At 47.5% G+C, this 21,631-nt stretch overlaps 1 protein-coding gene across 18 annotated transcripts; it reads right to left on the reverse strand.

Annotated features, from left to right (window-relative positions):
• Positions 1 to 11,741: 11,741 nt before the first annotated feature.
• Positions 11,742 to 21,629, reverse strand: LOC309520216 (uncharacterized protein). 18 transcript variants are annotated; one of them, XM_082201746.1, is made up of 8 exons: positions 21,040 to 21,156; positions 20,118 to 20,216; positions 19,482 to 19,599; positions 18,547 to 19,041; positions 18,226 to 18,307; positions 17,881 to 17,960; positions 17,235 to 17,361; positions 11,742 to 16,560 (listed from the first exon to the last, which is right to left on the reverse strand). In XM_082201746.1, exons 4-8 carry the CDS (start codon positions 18,892 to 18,894, stop codon positions 14,819 to 14,821), a joined length of 2,379 nt encoding a protein of 792 aa, XP_082057872.1. In that variant the 5' UTR covers positions 18,895 to 19,041; positions 19,482 to 19,599; positions 20,118 to 20,216; positions 21,040 to 21,156; the 3' UTR covers positions 11,742 to 14,818. The 18 variants fall into 18 exon arrangements, with proteins under 18 accessions (XP_082057872.1, XP_082057883.1, XP_082057876.1 ...); XM_082201757.1 differs by having other exon boundaries at positions 19,482 to 19,655; XM_082201750.1 differs by lacking the exon at positions 20,118 to 20,216 and adding an exon at positions 20,850 to 20,901 and having other exon boundaries at positions 19,482 to 19,565; positions 20,966 to 21,061.
• Between the last annotated feature and the right edge of the window lie 2 nt (positions 21,630 to 21,631).

Raw genomic sequence — 21,631 nt, forward strand, 5'->3', positions numbered from 1 at the left:
ATACAGATTGTTTTCTAGCAGTCCCATCTATACTTTGCTAATTTCCTGGTGCTCACATTCCAGCACCAAGGGAGGCTTTGATTTTGTTAAAGATGGAATTGGCGTAAATGCCTCCAATCGCCACTCAAAACAAGAGAACCTTGAGGTGCCTGGGTGTTCACATACAAAAACTGGGAGTTCCATCGCAGGAACACCCCCAGGCCCAGCAGCTGCTCCTCTCCAGGGTGGTACGGTCATGGGACCCGCCACCTCTATTTGTGTTGCCACGTTCGTTCATTTCAGTAGAACCGAATCTGTGTGAGGTTAAGCTGAGACTCTCTGGTTCGCACCCAGAGTCTCAGATAAGCCTTCCCTGTTAGCCGCCTTAAGACGTTGCCCGACTCTCACCACGAGGAGGTAGGGATAGGCACGTGGAAAAGACCACCAAAGATCGATCAGTAGAACACAGATCATCGGCTGCCATTTTCCTTGAGAGTCAAAGTTACTTCTTGCACATGAATGTACCTTTGTGCAGGTACAGTGCGTGGAGCAGGTTGCTCCATCTGAACACCAGCATGCATGCCAGCCCCTTGAGGGCCCTCCCCTACATGACAGTCCATGCCATTTGGCAAGTTACCAAACGTGGGGTCCACCCCACTGCAAGGAAGTCCCCACCCTCTCACTCCTGCGTGTCTCTCAGAAGTGCTGCCATGGCTACAAGAGCACAGGGGCGGCTCGAGGGTTCTCCAGACCTGGAGCTGGGGTCACAGCCCACTGCCAGCCACTCACTCACCCACCTCACTGCTGCTCTCCCAGTAGAAACCCAAAGGACAGCAGAATAGGACAAGGCTGCTCACCGCTTCTCAAAGGAAACCATGTCAGGCACTGTGCCTGCCCCACACGCCACGGGCCACACTGACCAGGAGCACAGTTGGGTCATTTGCGATACCCCAGAGGGTCCTGAAAACCCTGTAGCCAGAAATCTCCATGAGCATGCCGTCCTGGCACGGCGAGAGCGCGCGTCGTCTTGGGCGCCGATGCCGGCGCGACGGCAGCTCGGCACCTCGGAAGCCCCTGGCGTTTGAGCTCAGCAAACTCACTCCAGCAAGAAGCTCCGCGGCTCCCCGGGCGTGCCGGTCTACCTATTGCACTTGGGCGGCGGTAGACCGTTCGCGGCGCCGGCCCTCTGCTTCCCTGTGATGGATGTGAGGCGAGAGTGGTTGGTGGAGTGTGCGAAGGCCGGAAAAGGCTTCTGACTGTAAGGGTCTGGCTCCTGCCTAGTCTAGTGGCGAGGTTGCTGGTGGCCCTGGTCTACCGGCCGGCAAGCGGGGGTGGGTTGGCCGGTCTTCACGGCAGAAGGAGCCAGAATCTTCATGCACAAACCTTCCTCAATTGCCTTGTTTCAGTTTTGGCTCGGTGATCGACACTATCACAATGCTATGCCGCCTTCTTGGAAGCCTCTCCTGGCAAACTGTAGCAACTTTCCTTCATCAGAACGTGGTGTATCCATGGCTATGCCGGTTTACCCATGCGATCAGGCATCGGTAGACCGTTCATGCCACCCGTCTGCTGCCTAACAAATGATGAGCCCGGTCTACCTGCTGGAAAGGCTGACGGCGTTGCCTGCTCTCCCTGCCCACGGCTCCACTCCGGTCTACCGGTCGGGAAGGCTGGGGTTTGCCGGTCTTCCTCAGAGATCGTGGGGCTTCCCGGTCTACCCACTGGAAAACGCGGCTATGCCGGACTACCTGGCGTACGGCGTGGAACCGCTGGCCGGTCTACTCGGTGCCAGGCACGGTGGGCTCCTCGCGTCCACGCACACCACGTCCTGCCTGCCTCCCTGCCGCTGGCCAGCGCTCCTAAACAAAGGAACAGGCTCTTCCCGGTCTACCTGGAAGGCAGGGAGCGGACGGACACCCTGCCTGCTTGCCCGCCTGCCTGCCTGCTCGCCGCAGGTTCTGGGGCTTCCCGGTCCACCGCGGAGGAAAAACGGCTTCACGGTCTACCCTCCTTGGGGACGGGAGGCGCTGGTCCACTAGGCGGGGGGGTGGAGCTGCTGCCCGGTCTACTCGCCGGGGGAGGTGGGGGAGTGCCTTGCCAGTCTACCTCCAGTAAAGCGCGGGTCTGCCGGGCTACCTGGCGTGGAACCGCTTCCCGGTCAACTCGGTTCCAGGCCCGATGGGCTCCTCGCGTCCACGCACACCACGGCCGTCCTGCCTGCCTGCCGCATGTCTGGCGCTCCTAAACGAAGGAACAGGCGCCTTCCCGGTCTACCTGGAAGGCAGGGAGCGGAGGCCACCCTGCCTGCCTGCCTGCCTGCCTGCCTGCCTGCCTGCCTGCCTGCCTGCCTGCCTGCCTGCCTGCCTGCGTGTCTGCAAGCCGCAGGTTCTGGGGCTTCCCGGTCCACCTCGGTGGAGACACGGCTTCCCGGTCAACCCTCCTTGGGGCCGGGAGGCGCCGGTCCACTAGCCGGGGGGGCTGGAACCGCTGCCCGGTCTACTTGCCGGCGGAGGGGGGGAGGCTGTCTTGCCAGTCTACCTGCAAGAAAGTGCGGGTCTGCCGAACTAGTGGATTAAGGTGCGGAACCGCTGGCCGGTCTACTGGGCACCGGACCTCTGGAAGCCCGGTCTGCCCGCCGGAGGGGATGGCGGCGTTGCCCGGTTTCCCGGAACTCGGCTCCACTCCGGCCTACCGCCCTGGAAAGCTTGGTCTTGCCGGTCTTCCTCATTGATCGGGGGTCTCCCGGTCTACCTACAAGAAAGATCAGCTCTGCCGGACTACCTGGCGAACGGCGTGGGACCGCTGGCCGGTCTACTCGGTGCCAGGTCCGGTGGGCTGCTCGCGCCCACGCTCACCCCGGCCTGCCGGCCTGTCCGCCTGCCGCCTTTCTGGCGCTCCTAAACAGTGGTACAGGCTCCTGCCCGGTCTACCTGGAAGGCAGGCAACGAACGGCCACCCTGCCTGCCTGCCGCCTGCCTTGCGCTCCTGAACAGAGGGACAGACTCCTGCCCGGTCTACCTGGAAGGAAGGGAGTGCATGGCTACCCTGCCTGCCAGCCTACCTGTCTGCCTGCCTGCTCGCCCGAGGGTCTGGGGCTTCCAGATCTACCTCGGAGGACAAACGGCTTCCCGGTCTCCCCTCCTTGGGTCCGGGAGGCAGCGGTCCACTCGGCGTCGTGCCTGGAGCCGCTGCCCGGTCTACTCGCCGGCAGAGGGTGGTCTTGCCGGTCTACCCGGTCTACCCGCCAGAGGGGCTGGCGGCTTTGCCCGGTCTCCCGGTCCTTGGCGCCCCTCCGGTCTACCGGCCAGGAAGGCTGGGTCTTGCCGGTCTTCATCCCTCAGGTCGTAGAGCTTCCCGGTCTACCCACTGGAAAGCGCGGCTCTGTCGGGCTACCTGGCGTACGGCGTGGAACCGCTGGTCGGTCTACTCGGTGCCAAGCCCGGTGGGCTCCTCGCGTCCACGCACACACCGGCCGGCCTGCCTCCCGCCTGCCCAGCGCTCCTAAACAAAGGAACAGGCTCCTACCCGGTCTACCTGGAAAGCGGGCAACGGACGGCCACCCTGCCTGCCTGCTCGCCTGAGGGTGTGGGGCTTCCAGGTCGCCCTTGGAGGCCAAACAGCTTCCCGGTCTACCCTCCATGGGGCCGGGAGGCGCCGGTCCACTCGGCGGCGGGACTGGAGCTGCTGCCCGGTCTACTCGCCGGCGGAGGGTGGGGAGCCTGGGTCTTGCCAGTCTTCCTCAGAGAACGGTAGGCTTCCCGGTCAACCCACCGGAAAACGCGGCTCTGCCGGACTACCTGGTGTACGGAGTGGAACCGCTGGCCGGTCTACTGAGCCCACGCTCACCCCAGCCTGCCTGCCTGCCCGCCTGCCTGCCTGCCTGCCCGCCTGCCACCTTCCTGGCGCTCCTAAACCATGCTACAGGCTCCTGCCCGGTCTACCTGGAAGGCAGGCAGCGGATGGCCACCCTGCCTGCCTGCCTGCCTGCCTGCCAGCTGCCTGGCGCTCCTAAACGAGCGCAGGAGGCTGCTGGCCGCTTCCAGCATGGTCCCAGTGCTGCTAGGCCTCCATTTCCACCCTCAGGGCCACGTGCTGGGAAACTGCTGCTCCCTTCAAAGCCTGCGCCACCGCTACTCAAGTCACTCTGACCAAGCCCATCTGCCACTGCAACCAAACCTGACAACCACCTCTGGGGTGGCGCTCCCTCCCCGCCCTCATGCTCGGTTGTGCCAGACCCGCCTTCCTGTTCTGCTCTCACATTTAGGGTATTTTTCCCAAAAAAATTATTGGTTTTCACAACATTATAAACAAACAAACACATAAGACAAACAAACATAAATCATAGCCTTATTAAAAATTACATTTATTAACATTAAGTGACTTCCTCGCTTCCCCTTGGTTGAATTTCATTGCATGTCCTTTTAACGGTTTTCCAAATCACAGTTCTTATAAAATTTAACCTAAACATTAACATCCTTAGATCTTCACATTATGAAATTAAACATATTAATTCATCACTTAACATAAATAAAATCCTAAGGCAATTAAGTATCTGCAAGCTGTTTTCAGTTAATTTAAATTAACATATTTAACTACGTAATTATTAAATTTAATCCACTCTTCCTGATACGCCTCCTCCTTCTGGTCGCGGACTCTTCCGGTCAGGTCGGCTAGCTCCGAAAAATCCACCATCTTCATCTGCCATTCTTCTATCATTGGTAATTCTTGGGTTTTCCACTTTTTAGCTAATAAAATACGAGCAGCAGTTGTGGCATACAAAAATTATTTAACATCTTTCTTGGGCAATTCCAAACCTGTTATTCCAAGAAGAAAGGCCTCTGGTTTCTTTATAAATGTATATGTCAAGATTTTTTTCAATTCATTATAAATCTTTTCCCAGAAGTCTTTCACCTTGGGACAGGTCCACCACATATGATAAAAGGTTCCTTCCTTTTCTTTACATTTCCAACATAGATTATTACAGTTATGATATATCTTTGCTAATTTTACAGGAGTCAAATACCATCATTTTCATTATATTTTCCTTTAACACAGTACATCCGGTGATCTTGACCACTTTCTTCCACAATCTTTCCCAATCCTCAAACATTATATTATATCCTACATCTCTTGCCCAATCTATCATCACATATTTAACTTGTTCATCTTTTGTATGCCACTCCAACAATAGCTTATACATTTTAGATAAATTTTTACCTTTAGTATCCAACAACTCCGTCTCCTCTGCTCTCACATTTAGAGCCATGGTAACCCTGGCGAGCAGCTCAGCAGGCCTTGACTTTTTATGTGCCAGGACCTCCTGCCAGTTTGTTGTTCCTACTTGGGAGTAAGCCACCTTGAGTTCAGCAAGGTTAGACAAATTATCAGCATGCGTACAACAACAAAAATCACATTAACTGATCAAAAGCGTGCCAAATGCAAAATTTTACCTTTAAAAAAAAAGTTGTTTGTATCATTGAAAGCTCTGTTGTGTTTTTCTTTTAAGACAAAAGATGTTAATGTATGAGTTATTTTTTTCTAAACTAAAACCTCAGTATTCAGGTTAAATTACCGTATTGGCACTTTGCAATAAATAAGTGGATTTTGGGTTGCAGTTTGGGCACTTGGTCTCTAAAAGGTTTGCCATCATTGCCATAGGTTATGAAGTTATTACTTTCTCCATCGGCTCAGGTGAAGAAGAGAAGAAAACCCTGCTATGGTGTTCTGAACCGCAGACCCAAAGGAGTGCTTGTGGGAGTGGTTGGATGCAGGGGTACCGCAAAAGGAAGTCACAAACTTCAGAGTGGTGACCTAGGCGGTGCTGTGATCTAAACCACAGAGCCTAGGGCTTGCTGATCAGAAGTTTGGCGGTTCGAATCCCCGCGATGGGGTGAGCTGCCATTGCTCGGTCCCTGCTCCTGCCAACCTAGTAGGTCGAAAGCACATCAAAATGCAAATAGATAAATAGGTCTCTAAACCTATGGTTTAGGTTTTCCCAGCGGGAAAGTAAATGGTGTTCTGTGCGCTGCTCTGGTTCGCCAGAAGTGGCTTAGTCATGCTGGCCACATGACCCAGAAGCTGTCTGTGGACAAATGCCGGCTCCCTCAGCCAATAAAGTGAGATGAGCGCCACAACCCCAGAGTGGTCCGCGACTGGACTTAACGGTCAGGGGTCCCTTTGTCTTTTATGGATTTACAGCAAATCAGCCTGCCAGGTTTCTTTCTTTCTTTAGATTTTATTTATACTTTTCAAATCTATACATTTCATTAATTTTACATTCCATATAACATTCCAAAATTTTACTTCCTTCCCCCTCTTCCTGCAGTTCCTTAAATTTATTTTTTCATATATTCTGCATATCCAAATTCATTTAATTTACTCTTTTAATTATCTACTGTAAATATATACTCTTATACAACTACAGGTTATTACAATAATCCTGCTAATGTTTTAATCTGTTTACAATTTATCTGTAAATATTCAATAAACCATTACCATTCTTTTATAAAGTTTGTTATCTTGATTTCTTATTCTTCTGGTAAGTTTTGCAATTTCTGCAAATTCCATAAGTTTTTGTATCCATTCTTCCTTTACTGGACTTCTTTCCATTTTGGGGCAAGTAACATTTTTGCTGCTGTAGTAGCGTACATAAATACATTTCTATTTAGGGAATTCAGTTCCTATAATTCCCAAAAGAAAAGCTTCTGGTTTTTTAAATAAAAGTTATTTTCCAATTCATTATATATCATTTCCCAGTAAACTTTAACCTTACTATAAGACCACCATATATGATAAAAAGAACCTTATTTCTTTTTACATTTCCAACATTTGTTTGAATATGATTTACAGGTATGCATTTTTTGCCAATTTACTTGGTGTTAGATACCGATACATCATTTTCATATACTTTTCTCTTAGACCATAACATGCTATAAATTTTATATTCAAATTCCACAATCATTCCAATAATAATAATAATAATAATAATAATAATAATAATAATAATAATAATAAATTTTATTTATATCCCGCCCTCCCCAGCCAAAGCCGGGCTCAGAGCGGCTAACATCAAGTGTATAATACATTCACATAAAATCAGACAATCAATTAAAATACATCCTCAAATCAGATCAGGATCAGAATAAAATCCAATCGGATGGCAACCCGCAGATTAGGGTTGGGGACCTTAAATGCTCACCAGGCCCCAACTGTTTGTACTGAACTTATATGGGCCTTTGAGAAAAATTGGGGAAATTCCATAACTATATGATGACCAATATCTATCGCCCAGTGTATCATTAAAGATTCTACTTGCTCATCCTTTGTCTCCCATTCCAATAATATTTTATACATTTTAGACAAGAAGTTTACATTACATTCCAACAGGTCTCTCTCCAATTGTGATTTGTCCCCCAAACAAAGAGTATATTACATGTATATTATACATTTGCAATGTATACTGTGTGCAATGGCTGAGATGGAGAATACAGAGCCTGTGTAGAGAACATCTTCATAAATTGCCTTTAAGCTGGCCGGCGAGCAGTCTTTAGCTGGGAACTTCCTGGCGAAGGAACTGAAGGTAATGGAAGCTCCCGTCCTGCCCCCGTCTATGGGTCGATCGCCTGTCCCCCTTTCTCAAGTTTCTCCGCCTAGCCACGAATGGGTGGAATTGCAGAGCGAGCGAGGTGGGCGGGCTCGGCCTCCCTTCCTGTGGGTAGACTGGGCCAACTCGCGCAACGGTTCCTTTCCAGCCGGCTGGCGAGCAGGTAGACAAGGTGGCCGTCGAGGGGGGTGGCTTCCAGCGGGTACACCGGGCGGCCGCCGATGCCCTCAGTCAGAAGCATGTGAAGGGCCCTCTGGGCCGCTGCTAGACTGGGGTAGCCGTTCCCTTCCTCCAGGTAGACCGGGACCGTGTGCCACCAACCGGGTAGACTAGGGCAGCTGTCGATGCCTTTGCTTGGGAGCGCTGGGGCGCCGCCATCCAGCCAGCTGCTAAACTGGGAGGCCGTTCCCTTCTTCAGGGTAGACCGGGACGCCCCTTCCACCGTGGATCTTCTGTGGCATCGCCGAGCGGATAGACCAGGGCAACCGCTGAGCCCCTTCGCTTAGGAGCGCAGGGGCGCTCCCAGGCAGCTGACAAAGAGATAGGCACGGTGGCCGCTCCTTTCCTTCCACCGGGTGACATAGTAACCAGATATACCGCTCGGGGCCCGGTCTACCTGATGGAAGGGAACCCACACTCACCCACGAGGTGGGTCCCGGAAGGCAGGAGGAGGACAGGAGGAGAACCAAAGGAAAACGAGCCAAAAGCAAAAGGGGGGGAAGGGGCGGCCCGGTCTATCTGCTCTGCCGATAGGATTTCTTAGCCCCTTTTCTTGGAAAACTCCCCCCCCCCTTTTGTTTGTCTCTTCAAGCTTTTTCTCATTTCTGTGCTTCATTGCGTAAACTTACTCCCGAGTAAATTTCCTTTGATGAGGAAACAGCAACCTGGCTGGTCAGTATTTGCCAGAAACCACATTGGCTGCAAAAGGTACTCAGCCCTTCTCCCTTCCCTGTGAGTGATTATACACTCCATCACAGTACAAAGGAAAGCATTGACACTTGCTTCATCCCTGAGTTAAGTAAAATAAACACCTTTGTCTTGTCGGTCATTGGGTGGGTAGGCATTGTGACTGAGATGGTTACCTGTCTGACACTCGGGGCAGAATATCACCAGTCATGACTCTCACTCACCCCTCCCCTTATAGTACCTTCCCTGGGTCCTAAATGCCATTGGAATTGATGGGATTGATACAAGTGATTTATTATGAATTTCTAAAGTTTTCCCACTGAGCCAGTACATAGATACATTTATCAGTGAAATGCCACATTTGATATTGACACTTCCCCTGTTGTTCCTTTGTTGGAGACCTGGGGCTCAGAGGGGAGTCACAGGCGCCTTCTGCAAACTGATCGGCTCTTGTTTTCTTGCTCCTTTGAGCTGATTCGTATTCCATCACTAGTGGAAAAGGCATTTTGGATTCATCCCGGGGGGGGGGAGCTTTGTTGGGGCCACTTGGACACCTTGAGGCATAACTATTCATATTTAAGTGGTACAGGTCCTGATCCCAAGGTATCTCTAGGGCTCATCTGTCCATGTGAGTTCTACACACACACAGTGCAGTTTCCTAAAGGAAAACGTTTTTGTCCTTCCGACTCCTGTCCTTGGGAACCCTCTCCTGAGAGGAGGTGATCTGCCTAAGGTGTCATGGAGACAGGTGAAGACTTAACTCTCTCAATGTTTAATAGCCTGTGATAGTGAGATGCTCTCAAATGTCTCATGGCTGCTCCCAACAGCTTCAGGTTGATGTTAAATAGCAATGGCAACAAGGCTTAGCTGCAAAAGGGCAGCGGGAGGAAACTGAGGGGTCTCCTGGATCCAGTCTGCTTGTGACCACCAATGATTACACATCATTTGTGGCATTTGTCTGCCACTTTGGACAGCCTTTTCATCTAAGCAGTGTTAGAATGTGGTTTCTACATTATCACAACCCTGTCAAAAGCAAAAAGTATGGCTCACGGGGAGGACACAAGGAGGACTGCTCTGTCTTGATGTTGGGGTGTGGTGGCAAGGCAGGTCGATCAGCAGTGACCAGAGCAGGCCCCTTTGTGGCACCTGCCTAAATGGAAGCTGCTGCAACCAAGGACCTTCCTCTGTCTGCAAAGGAATCTGTTTTGTTTTTTCAGCTTGGCCATCAGGTGAGAAGCCCCAGCCAACTGTTAAAATGGTCCACAAGGGTGGGGGAGTTCAGGATTCACCCCTTTTCTGTGAGAGGAAAGCTTTGCAGTCCTCCAAGTGAGGGCTATGGAGGCTTGGGCTCACCTTGGATCTGTCTCTCCCTCCAAGCATTTCTGTGGCTTCTCCCCAGCGTGGGTTCTTTGAGGAGTCAGGTCTGGGTTCAGACGGAAGCTCCCTTTCTCTTGTTTTTGCAGGGTGCCTTGAGTGAATCCCGTTTTGGGCTTTGCTGCTTTTTGCATGCATCCACAAACCACCTTTGGCACTTGGCATGAGACTTTTGGTTTCCTTTCTCATTTCCTTCTTTTCTGCAGATTTCTCCAAAGCATCGATTGTGCATTGATAAAATTCTGCAGACTGTAATCAGGTCAGCACATAGTGTAGACTACAAACTGGCTAAAGTCATCATCAAACTGGCTGCTGAAGATACGCTGAGGACCAGAGTAAGGAGCAAACTGCTGAAATAGATGCTCCTTATATCACTAAGCTGAAGGAGTGAGCGAAGCTGGCACTCTCCCACAACCCTAACCCTAAACTTAAACCCTAACCCTTACCCCCAACCCTCTAGCCCTACACCCTCATCCTAAACCCAACCCCTAACATTTAACCCCTAACCCTCACCCCACCCTAACCCTCTAACCCCTAAAACCCTAATCCCTAACACTTCACGAAGAATTCAGTGCAGCCCCATGGGGAGGCTGCCCTCAAAGGCCAGTGCCCACCCTAAGTGCATGACAAGCCGCAGCACCTGGGGGCTGCCCAGGTCCCTGGCTCAGCTTTGCACAGAACTCAGAAGCCGTCCTCCCCCCCTCCCCTCTGGCTCAGGCCACCACATGATCCTGAAGGTCCCTTCTAGCTCTACAATTCTATGATTCTATGAAGAGCAGCCTGTTTAGCCTAGTAGCACATTTGCACGTTCACATATTTAGTATTTGAAGGAACAAGGAGACTGGCTTTGCAGTATTTGCAGGAACAAGGAGACTGGCAGTCGTGAGCAAGCCAGGCAGCCAAGGCAGCTCTTAATATTTGCAAGACGGGAGAGGTGAGGAATGGTCAGGAAACTCTGGCAGAAAGACAACAGAACTATGGGAATTGCTGGAATTGCTCATCTCAAGACACCCCCCCCTCACTTCTCCATTGACCAAAAAGCTATAAAAACCCCATATTCCAAAAAGTCAGTTGGCTCTTCCAGCTGCAACAGAGAAGAACTTACTCAGTGCTGCTAAGGAATCAGTGCACATCTGCTTCACCTAACGACAGCTATAGACTTTCTCACCCCCTACATTTCTTGGCTTGATATTAATGTGAGTTTTCGGGCAAAATTGTCCCTTTCCATAGGCTTTTGGGATTTTTCTGCTCTTTAGATCAAGGTGTGTATGTCTTGTAGGATCTGCTGCCTGCTTAAATTGTCATTTTGCTGCCTGAAGCAGCATTTATATATATTCTGTCACTTTCATTTCATATAATAAACAAATCTTTATATTTCCTCTGTGTAAAAACATTTTTGGTCCAATTAATTTTTATTGCTTTTCAAAGTTTTCAACAAGTTAACATCAAGTTAACATCAAATTAATACAAATTTAATACAGATTTAAAAGTTGACTTCCCACCCAGGATCCATGTTTCTCTTTCCTCCCTTACTCACTGCTCAATATAGCATACATTTCCTAATTTCATTTCAATACTTAAAATATTTTATCACTTATTCTTTTCCCTTTCTTCATTTCCCATTGGCTGTACAGTGGTACATTGGTTCTCAAACTTAATCTGTTCTGGGAGGCCGTTTGACTCCTGAAACCATCCAAAAACCAAGACACGGCTTCCAATTGGCTGCAGGAGCTTCCTGGACTCAAGTGGAAGCAATGCTGGACATTTGGCTTCTGAAAAACATTCGCAAACCAGAATACTTACTCCCGAATTTGCAGTGTTTGGGAGCCGATTTGTTCAACAACTAAGCCATTCAGGAAACAAGATACCACTGTACACATTTCAATTCCTGCATAGACTTTTATTTTACTATAACATATTCCCAAAATATCAAATAGAGTTACTCTTCACTTTGTCAGCCCACAAAAATCACTGGTTATGCATCAATATCCCACAAATACAACTTATTTCTCCTGGCGTTTTGCATGTGCACATGTCTGGCTGGTGATGGTAAATAAGAAGTCCTCTTCAGCCGCAGTATTCCATTCCATCTTCACACACACAAACAACCCACAGGATCTCCTGATTCTCACTGTTATATAGCAAAAGGGTCATTGGTGATATCATATTCCCAGGCTTCTGGTCTGCCCATGTTCTTGCCCTCCTTGCCTAATACCAGGTGGGAGGGGGAGTGAACATTATTGCCGTGAAAATATATTTTAGAATTTTCTTAATCCTCTCCCCTATGCTCAGTTAGGTCCATACAAGCCATCTTCTATACTTCACAATTTCAGATTATTTCTTCTTTACCAGGTATATCCAATTTTATAATGTTACAACAGTTTGGGATTTAAACGCTGCTTCACACTCTCTCGCGCCAAATGCTCTGGTCCATCGTCTCTAAATCCAGCTTTACTCTAGTTTTTATTACATCTTTTTGTTCCAAGAGCCTGTACAGGACAAGGACTAATTCCTTAAAAACATTTGTATTTAAATGACCCTTTCCCTCCCCTTTAGCCAGGCAGATTTTCACACACACCATCCAATAATTCATTTGCATACAGGATCCATCAATTTTTAGCTGGGAAAGTTAATTTATATTTAAGGTCCGCTCTTCTTAAATTCTTACAATTCCACTGCTCGGCAGAGGTTAGCTGAGAAAAATCCTTAAGACGAAAATTATACGAAGAAACCATCCACCCTCCCATTTCCAATACCCCTCACAGCAGAAATTAGCATCTTACGAAACCTTCAATTAACAGTCAAATAGTCTCCAGCAGCTTTGGTTAACATCATGTAGGCTGGGGCACCTCTTCACTTTAGTCCAATTGTCTGAAATCAAAGGAGATTCACAGCAAACATGGTTGTTGATGGAGGCTTTCTCGAGAACGGAGTCACATCAAAAGACAGAACCCTGCCCCTCCTTTCTCAGTGAAGTTTTCCAACTCCGTCCAAGACCAAAGCAGACATTATAAGGTGTCTGCAAGTTTATGACACTCCCCAATTTCATCAGAAGGATTAAGGGGGATGCTAAACCAATATCTTCACCCAAGGACACACACCCCTGGGGCTTCGGAGAACCTGGGAGAGCAACATCCCGTGCTCACTACTGGAAACGGAAGCCCTATGTAATAACTTCGTGTTGGTGTAGGGTTAAAGGCAAACACATATTCATAAAAGGATGCATGTTATGACTCTAGCAAAAGCTCCCAAAGCCTCTTCATTGTGTGTGAATACACGTGAGAGCTGGACATGCATGTTATTTCAGACACATGTAACTGTTCTAGTGGAGAATGTGGGCGGCAAGGATGGCTTAAGGCATATTTAACCTCACATATGTTGGACTTTTAATGTTAAGGTCCAACATTTATTTTTACAATTAAAAGGTGTCCCTGTGTTACTCTTCCCATCCAGCTGTCCCTGACAATGAAGCTCTTTGCAATAAGTGAGGCCATAGTTTCCAAACCATTTGCAAAGGGTAAATAAGTTTTAGCTCCAGAGAGTTTTAACTGATACATGCTTCCCTTTGGTTGGCAACTGTTAAAAATATATATTTGAAGGGTCATGCAAGCAAAGGTATAGGGCTTAAGGCCAGAAATTGAATTTGGTTAATTGTTTCATGTGAGAATTTAGCCAGAATTTGAATTGTATGGTTCAGAGCTTGAAGCCAAAACAAATTTATCCAAGTCATTGGCAGTGACATCTGTGGGCCCTTAACTTTATGTAACACTCACACTCTTCGCCTCCATGCAAAGCCTGGGACATTGTCTCTTTAAGGGGAATTTATTAGAACAGACTGGTTTTGCAAAATTCTTAGAATTTTGGTACTAATTCTGTGGAATCCCCTTCTATTCCTTGTTCTTTTAAGAACATTTAGTTCACTCTGTTTCTGTGGTGGCCCTGGAATGCTATCGGGCCAATAGCATTGCTTGGAAGCAACTGGAAACAGAAGACTACACATTATAAATATGTTGAGTTAGAGGTATATTGAAAACACTTCTTCACTTGACTGTATTTATTGTGTGAAGTTTAATGCAGACAAATACAACTGTGAATAGATTGCCAGTAAGCAAGGAGTTAAGAACCGCAGTCTTTACATCTTGGAGAAGGCTACAAGGTTCAGATTGGTGTTGATCCCTCTTCTCTCCAAGGGCAGGAGTAAAAAGGTCTATTTGTCTTTTACAAATATTTTTTTTCTCTTGCTTACCATGCTCTCAACCTGGAAGGATGTGTGGCTACTCTGCAGGCTCACATAAAGGATCTTCATCTTAACTTCTGTAATTTTTAATCTAAGATGTGCTGTGCCTTTGTTTATATTCATACTGATTTGAAGAACACTAGATTTATTATAGGTAAAACTTTTATGCTTACTTGAAAGCCTGATCTTATTATTAGTAAAAAGGGAAGAGACGGGGTAGCAAATCCCAAGTGCCCAGAAAGGATTCCTAATATAGGCTTCACAGCCTTTTATCCCTGTGGTATTGCTGTTCAAACTATTAAACTCTGCTGCAAGAGGCTTTAAGGTGAGAGTCAAACCTCGGGGATTTCAATGTAGGGCTCACAACTGTTTGTCAAACTGTTATTGTGTAGACACACGTTTACACAACTCCCCCCACATTTCTGGGGTTCTGAGTTTTGTAAGGCAATATTGATATTGACAGGAGGGAGGGTCAATTCAGTACACAACTAGATGGCACTGATTGAAGGCAACCTCATCAGTGTTGCGTTGCCAAATCATGCATGACTCTCTCCCCAGGTGTGATGTGAAGAAGGTATTCCAACACCTTGGCCAATGATTTGCACCTCACAGATGTGGGCACGTAGTATGAAGAAATGTTAGATAATACGAATTCCGTAGCAATACTCACCCACCTACTAATTAAAGTTTCATATATTTAAATTTGTAAACAGTAACTGCTATGGTTTCTCCCCATTGGGAATTTGATGGGAAGTGAGGTTGTCACTGCCAGTGAAGCTCATTCCATATCTGAAGTACTGATATGGTCTCTCTCCACTGTGAACTCTTTGATGGGAAGTGAGAGTGCGACTGTGTCTAAAGCTCTTTCCACATTCCAAGCACAGATATGGTTTCTCTCCACTGTGAGTTCTTTGATGGGTAGTGAGAGATGATCTCTGACGGAAGCTCTTTCCACACTCTTGACACTGAAAAGGTTTCTCCCCGGTATGAATTCTTTGATGGGCCGTGAGAGTTGTTCTGTGACTGAAGCTCTTTCCACATTCCAAGCACTGATAGGGTTTCCCCCCTGTATGAATTATTTGATGGGAAGTGAGATTTTCCTTATGACTGAAACTCTTTCCACACTCTTGGCATTTAAATGGTTTCTCTCTTCTGTGAGTTGTCTGATGATAAGTGAGGGTGCTGCTATGATTGAAGCTCTTTCCACATTCCAAACACTGATATGGTTTCTCCCCACTGTGAATTGTTTGATGGGAAGTGAGGGCGCTGCTCTGATGGAAGCTCTTCCCACATTGCAAGCACTGGTATGGTTTCTCCATGCTGTGAGTTCTTTGATGGACAGTGAGATTGCTGCTGTAACGGAAGCTCTTTCCACATTCCAAGCATTGATATGGTTTCTCCCCGCTGTGAGTTCTTTGATGGGCCATGAAATTAGCTCTGTGACTGAAACTCTTTCCACATTCCATGCACTGATATGGTTTCTCTCCAGTATGAATTCTTTGATGGAAAGTGAGTGTTTCCTTTCGACTGAAACTCTTCCCACATTCCAAGCACTGATAGGGTTTCTCCTCACTGTGTGTTCTTTGATGGGAAGCGAGACTTTCTTTCCGAGTGAAGCTCTTTCCACATTCCAAGCACTCATAAGGTTTCTCTCCTGTATGAATTCTTTGATGGGAAGTGAGATGGTTGCTCTTACTAAAGCTCTTTCCACACTCTTGGCATTCAAAGGGTTTCTCCCCAGTATGAATTCTTTGATGTAAAGTGAGTTTTCCCTTCTGACCAAAGCTCTTTCCACATTCCAAGCACTGATAGGGCTTCTTCCCGGTATGAATTACTTGATGTGTAGTGAGAGCGGTGCTGTGACGGAAACTCTTTCCACATTCCAAGCACTGATAGGGTTTCTCCCCTGTATGAATTCTTTGATGGGAAGTGAGAGCAGAGCTCTTACTTAAGCTCTTTCCACATTCCAAGCACTGATAGGGTTTCTCCCCAGTGTGAATTCTTTGATGGGAAGTGAGAGCGGTGCTGTGACGGAAGCTCTTGCCACATTCCAAGCACTGATAGGGTTTCTCTCCGGTATGAATTCTTTGATGGGAAGTGAAAGTTGCACACTGAGTGAAGCTCTTTCCACATTCCAAGCACTGATAGGGTTTCTCCCCGGTATGAATTCTTTGATGGGAAGTGAGATTGCTGTTGTGACTGAAGCTCTTTCCACATTCCAAGCATTGATACGGTTTCTCCCCAGTATGGACTCTGTGATGGGCTGTGAGAGTTCGTTTCCGACCAAAGCTTTTTCCACATTCTAAGCACTGATAGGATTTCTTCCCAATGGGGTTTATTTGATGGGAGGTGGAATGAGAGCTCTGACGGAATCTCTCTCCACCCTCCGAATATTTATGTGGCTTCTTCATTGTGTGGATTCTGCCATGGTCTCCCTTGATCATTTCTAATTTATCACCACCTACATTGAAGAGAAAAACAGATTAGAATCACAGGAAGAAATCGAGTCCCCAATTATTTAATAATGCTAACTGCTTGTGATAGAGGGAGAACTGACGAGAGGTCAGATGTGAGGTCTTCCTACAGAGTTCACTGCCTTTGTTGACTAGCATTTATGGACATATTTATGGGAACCTGGAATTTGAAAAGCCTGGCTCTTTTCTGGGTTGGATCTGACCCGATCATGGAATCTGCTTCATCTCAAAGGTCAGTAAGTTCTCTGACCAACTGAAAATGGACAGCAGCAAAAACATAAAACGTGACAAAAGCTACTTCCATTTGTCTAACAATTCTGAAGCCTACATTTAAAAAGGACTGAACAGTTCAGCCAAGCCTAACTTTCTTCTGTAATGTTTTACTTGCAGTTTAATGTAGGTTGTAAACCGCTTTGATTCCCCCCTGAAAAATATAAAGTGATAGAGAAACGAAATGAATGATAATAATAGTAACAACTGGAGGAAGAATAATCACAGACCAACCAGTAGGCAGCCCTCCATTCAAGGTGAGCTGTGGGGATGTTAGAATCTCAGGTGCTATAGTAGCCCTGTTGAGCTCCATCAAAATATTGGAGATTTGTTACAAAGAGGTATGTAATGATTTTCAAAACAGATATTATGAACTAGCAGGGAGCCTTACCAAGTGAGTCCATGATCCCACGATTCTCCTCCATGACTTCCTTATGTAAAGCTCTCTGGTCAGAATCCAGCAATGCCCATTCCTCATCTGTGAAACAAACAGCGACATCTTCAAAGCACACTGGACCCTAAAAGAAGGAAAATGTCCTCCACTTAGACAGCATAAAGGTGATCTACTACACATTGCTCTGTTGTTTTCTGCCTGTTGGTTACTGCGTTGTTTTAATGGGATTGTTTTGCTGCACATTTGCAGCAAATTCTTCAGGGGAAACTCCTAATGCCCTAAAGTGGACTTCAGGCGGCGAATGGGGACCTGGGAAGGGAGAGGATAGAGGGGGAAAGCCCTGCTGTGCAACTGATTGGGGTGGCTAGGTGAATCCTGGCCACTCTTTTTATGGTTCGTCCACTTCTTAGAAACCTGTTGTAGCATTCAATTATAACCTTATAAAGAAAATGGAAATGACAGGGATAATATAAGTGACATTCGGAAGCTGAGGTGAGGAAGCTGTTCCTTATTCTTAGTAAATAAACCTTCTCAAATGGCCTTTTTAGCCTTTGTTCAGGGCAGCTTTGACAGGAGCTTGGGCACAGAGGCACCTGGCTGCCCCACCCTCGGCCTCTCTCCCCACAATGCTCCTTCCCACTACCTGATCTGGTTCCACAGCTGCCACTTCCCCTCCGTTGCCATGGAAATATGGATGAGGTTTCACTGATGTCTTTCTGTCACCTGCGAGAGACAAAGGTAAGTGGGAAGCAAAGGGGGTCTGCTTCTCTCGGAGGTTAAGTAGTGCATCTCTAACTACATATGGGCCTCCCCTACTATGTTTGGATGTTTGTACCCATTTCATATTTTAGTTGTGTAAATATACATTCCCCCCCCCCGGAGGTTCTTTGCCCCAAATGTCTTCCCCCAAAAGATTCAAATAACCCACTGCTATGTTTCAAAATCTACAGAATGTGACCCAACAGAGAAATAACTCATTCCTCCTTACCCAGAGGCCTCTCTCTGGTATCCAACAGAATCCTCTCTGCTTCAGAGGAATCCGTGCCCATTTCTGCAAACAGATAATTTCCCTGAAATCACAGAATGACAGAGTTAGAAGGGACTCCAAGGATCATCTAGTCTGCAATGCAGGAACTTCAACAAGTATTCCAAACAGAGTTAGAAAAGGAACGGCAGAGGCAAAAACACTAGGGGTATCAGATAGCATTCCATGGATGCTTTCCAAAAAAGATGTGCCATTGGTCAAGAATTTCAGGATACCCTACCTCATGTTCAGAGCCCCTTGGGAGTATTCAGAGGAAAGTCTCACCTGCTGTTCTGCCTCCTTTCTCTCCGCTGCCTGACTCAGGAGGAAGCCTTCGGCCAGGGCCACCGCCTGGGCACTGGTCTTCGCTCCACATTCCCTCACCCAGCTCTCCATCTCCGGTGGAAGGGCAGCCAGGAACTGCTCCAAGATCACCAAGTCGAGCATCTCAGATTTCGTATGCCTTTCTGGCTTTAGCCATTGACAGTCAAAGTGGTAGAGTCGACTGCAAAACTCTCGGGGACCTTTGACCTCTTGGTAGCAGAACTGCTGGCTCTGAACATCAGAGCGAAGGGTGTCCTCCTCACCCAGGATCTGCACAGAGTTTTCCCAGAATCCCCTGCTGCTCCCCATTAGGATGAAATTGCCTCTTCCTCCTCCAGGGTCAGCTGAGTCTTGTTCATCCACCTGTGCTCTCAAGAAACCTCCAAGGGATCAGAAAGAATCTGTTTTTTCTTCTGCCAAGTTCTGTCTGTCCAAATTAGAGGTGCTAGAAAAGTCCTACAAAGCACAAACACATTGTTCTGTTATAAAATGGATACACTGTCAGGAGAAGAAAAAAATGTTTCCTCAGCAAGCGTGGATGAGCCTTGCAAGGAATCAGGCCTGGACTATACCACGGCACTGACTTGAACTTTCTTTTCAAAGTTAAAAAGGAAGGAAGAGGAGAAGCCCCTATTTCTCCTAGTGCTTTCTTGGTAGCGGCACCCTCCCTGTGGAATGCCCTCCCTTCAGATGCCAAGGAGATAAAGAACTACATAACTTTTAGAAGACATCTGAAGGCAGTCGTATATCTGGAAGTCTTTAATATCTGATGTTTTAATTTGTTTTTATATATGCTGTAAACCAGCCAGAGTGGCTGGGGAAACCCAGCCAGATGGACAAGGTATAAATAACAAACAACAACACTAGAAAAGTTACCATGCAAAATGTGCAGGCACCTGAAGGGATTTCTGTGAGATGAGTCGGCCTGGCTGCTCCTGCCTTTCGGTGTTTTCAGTCAATGAATGAAGTCAGAACTGCAACTGATGAATGAGGAATTTGGACTGTCATTTTTGTCTACAGGAGTAGAAATCATATATCGAACAGATGGAAAGCTCTTTAATCTGAGCAGGCTGAAATAAAAGAGCAAGATTACCGTACCTTCTGTCGTAGAGCTTCAGTATGCTCATGACAACATAGTGTGTGCACACTCAGAGGACAACCTCCAAACCATGCTAAATATCTTTGCAGAAGCTTACAAAAAGCTTGGCCTATCGCTCAACATCCAAAAAACCAAAGTGCTGCACCAACAAGTGTAAAACAACCCCACTGCCGCACCACAAATCCAACTTGATGGTGTTATGTTGGGAAGTGTTAATCACTTCTCCTACCTGGACAGTTATCTTTCCACAAGGGCCGCCATTGATGCCGAAATCCAGCATCGTCTGAGCTCTGCAAGTGCTGTATTCTCCTAACTGAAGTGCAGAGTGTTTGAGGACAGAGACATTCGTTGAGAAATCAAAATGCTAGTTGGGGTGTGTGTGGTTCCCCACCACCACCAAAATGCTTGTTTACAAAGCTATTGTACTACCAACCTTACTGTCTGCTTGTGAAACATGGAACACTTATAAATGCCATCTCCAACTTCTGTAAAGGTTCCATCAACGGTGTCTCAGAAAATTTTTACACATCTCCTGGGAAGACAAGTGAACTAATGTCAGTGTACTGGAAGAAGGAACAATCACCAGTGTCAAAGCAATGATACTTCAACATCATCTGTGTTGGACTGGTCATGTTGTGCGGATGCCTAATTAGAATCATAGAATTGGAAGAGACCACAAGGGCCATCGAGTCCAACCCCCTGCCAAGCAGGAAACACCATCAGAGCACTCCTGACATATGGTTGTCAAGCCTCTGCTTAAAGACCTCCAAAAAAGGAGACTCCACCACACAATTATCATCTTCCAAAGCAACTACTCTATTCCGAACTTAAAAATGGAAAGTGTAATGCTGGTGGTCAACAAAAGAGGTTTAAAAACTGTCTCAAGGCAAATCTAAAAAAAGTAGTATAAACACCGACAACTGGGAAACACTGGCCTGTGAGCGCTCCGGTTGGAGAACAGCCTTTACCAAAGGAGTATTGGACTTCGAAGAATGTTTTTTCTTCAACTCAGGATGAAAGGGTGAAACGAGCTAAGAAGAAGGCACTTATGGCAAACCCTCACCGGAATCAACTCCCGCCCAGAAACCTATGTCCCCACTGTGGAAGGGCGTGTGGATCCAGAATTGTCCTCTGTTAAGAATGTGTTCATGGAAGGCAATCTTACTTGGCTACGAGGGATCGCTAAAGAAAAGAAGAAGACCCCATAGCCTCTGCTCCTAGATTTGGAGCCCCCCCTCGTCCCCCCCCCACCTCCATGCACAAGCTGAACAGTCCCTCCACGCCGCCTCCGCCTGCAGCCCGGGGCTCTTACTTCTCCGCGATGCTCCGCAAGGGACAAGAGAGAGGAATCTCACCCGGTCCCAGAAGGCGCCAAGGACGCAGCTCTGCAAAAGAGGGAGACCGCAGCCCCTCTTCCCTGGCAGGAAGTGACGCAAAAGGAGGTTCCTTTGCCCGCCCCCGTCCCACCTTCATTTCCTGTCCTCGACAGGCGCCATTTCAGGAGAGACGGTGAGGGTGGGAAGAGGCGACGGGCTGCCCGGCGACGTGACGCCACAGCGCCATCTTGAAAGAGGGCGAGAAGCCGGCGGAAACGCGGACATCCTGGAAAAGGATGGGGCGGGGAGAGGAAAGGGGGCGGAAAGAGTGGGAGCATTTGCACATACACGTGTCCACAAAACCCCAAGACTCCTGCAGGTGATTGCAGGTAATGCAACAGGAGCCCTTCTGCAAATGGCCTTTGCAGCGTAACTCAGTTAAATGGTAACCAAGTATCCAGATGCGCCTATTTACAGTGGATATTTTCACTTAGCCCTGTTCCTCTATGAATCCACCAATTTCTTAGTTAAATACTAATGTAAAATCGCGAGTGGGAATTGCAGGCGAAAAAGGACACGCCTGCGGAGACGAAAGCTCATACCAAGAACTAACTTAGTTGGTCTCTAAGAT

Source organism: Podarcis vaucheri, assembly GCF_965113315.1.
Source record: "Podarcis vaucheri genome assembly, chromosome: 15".
NCBI lineage: Eukaryota > Metazoa > Chordata > Lepidosauria > Squamata > Lacertidae > Podarcis > Podarcis vaucheri.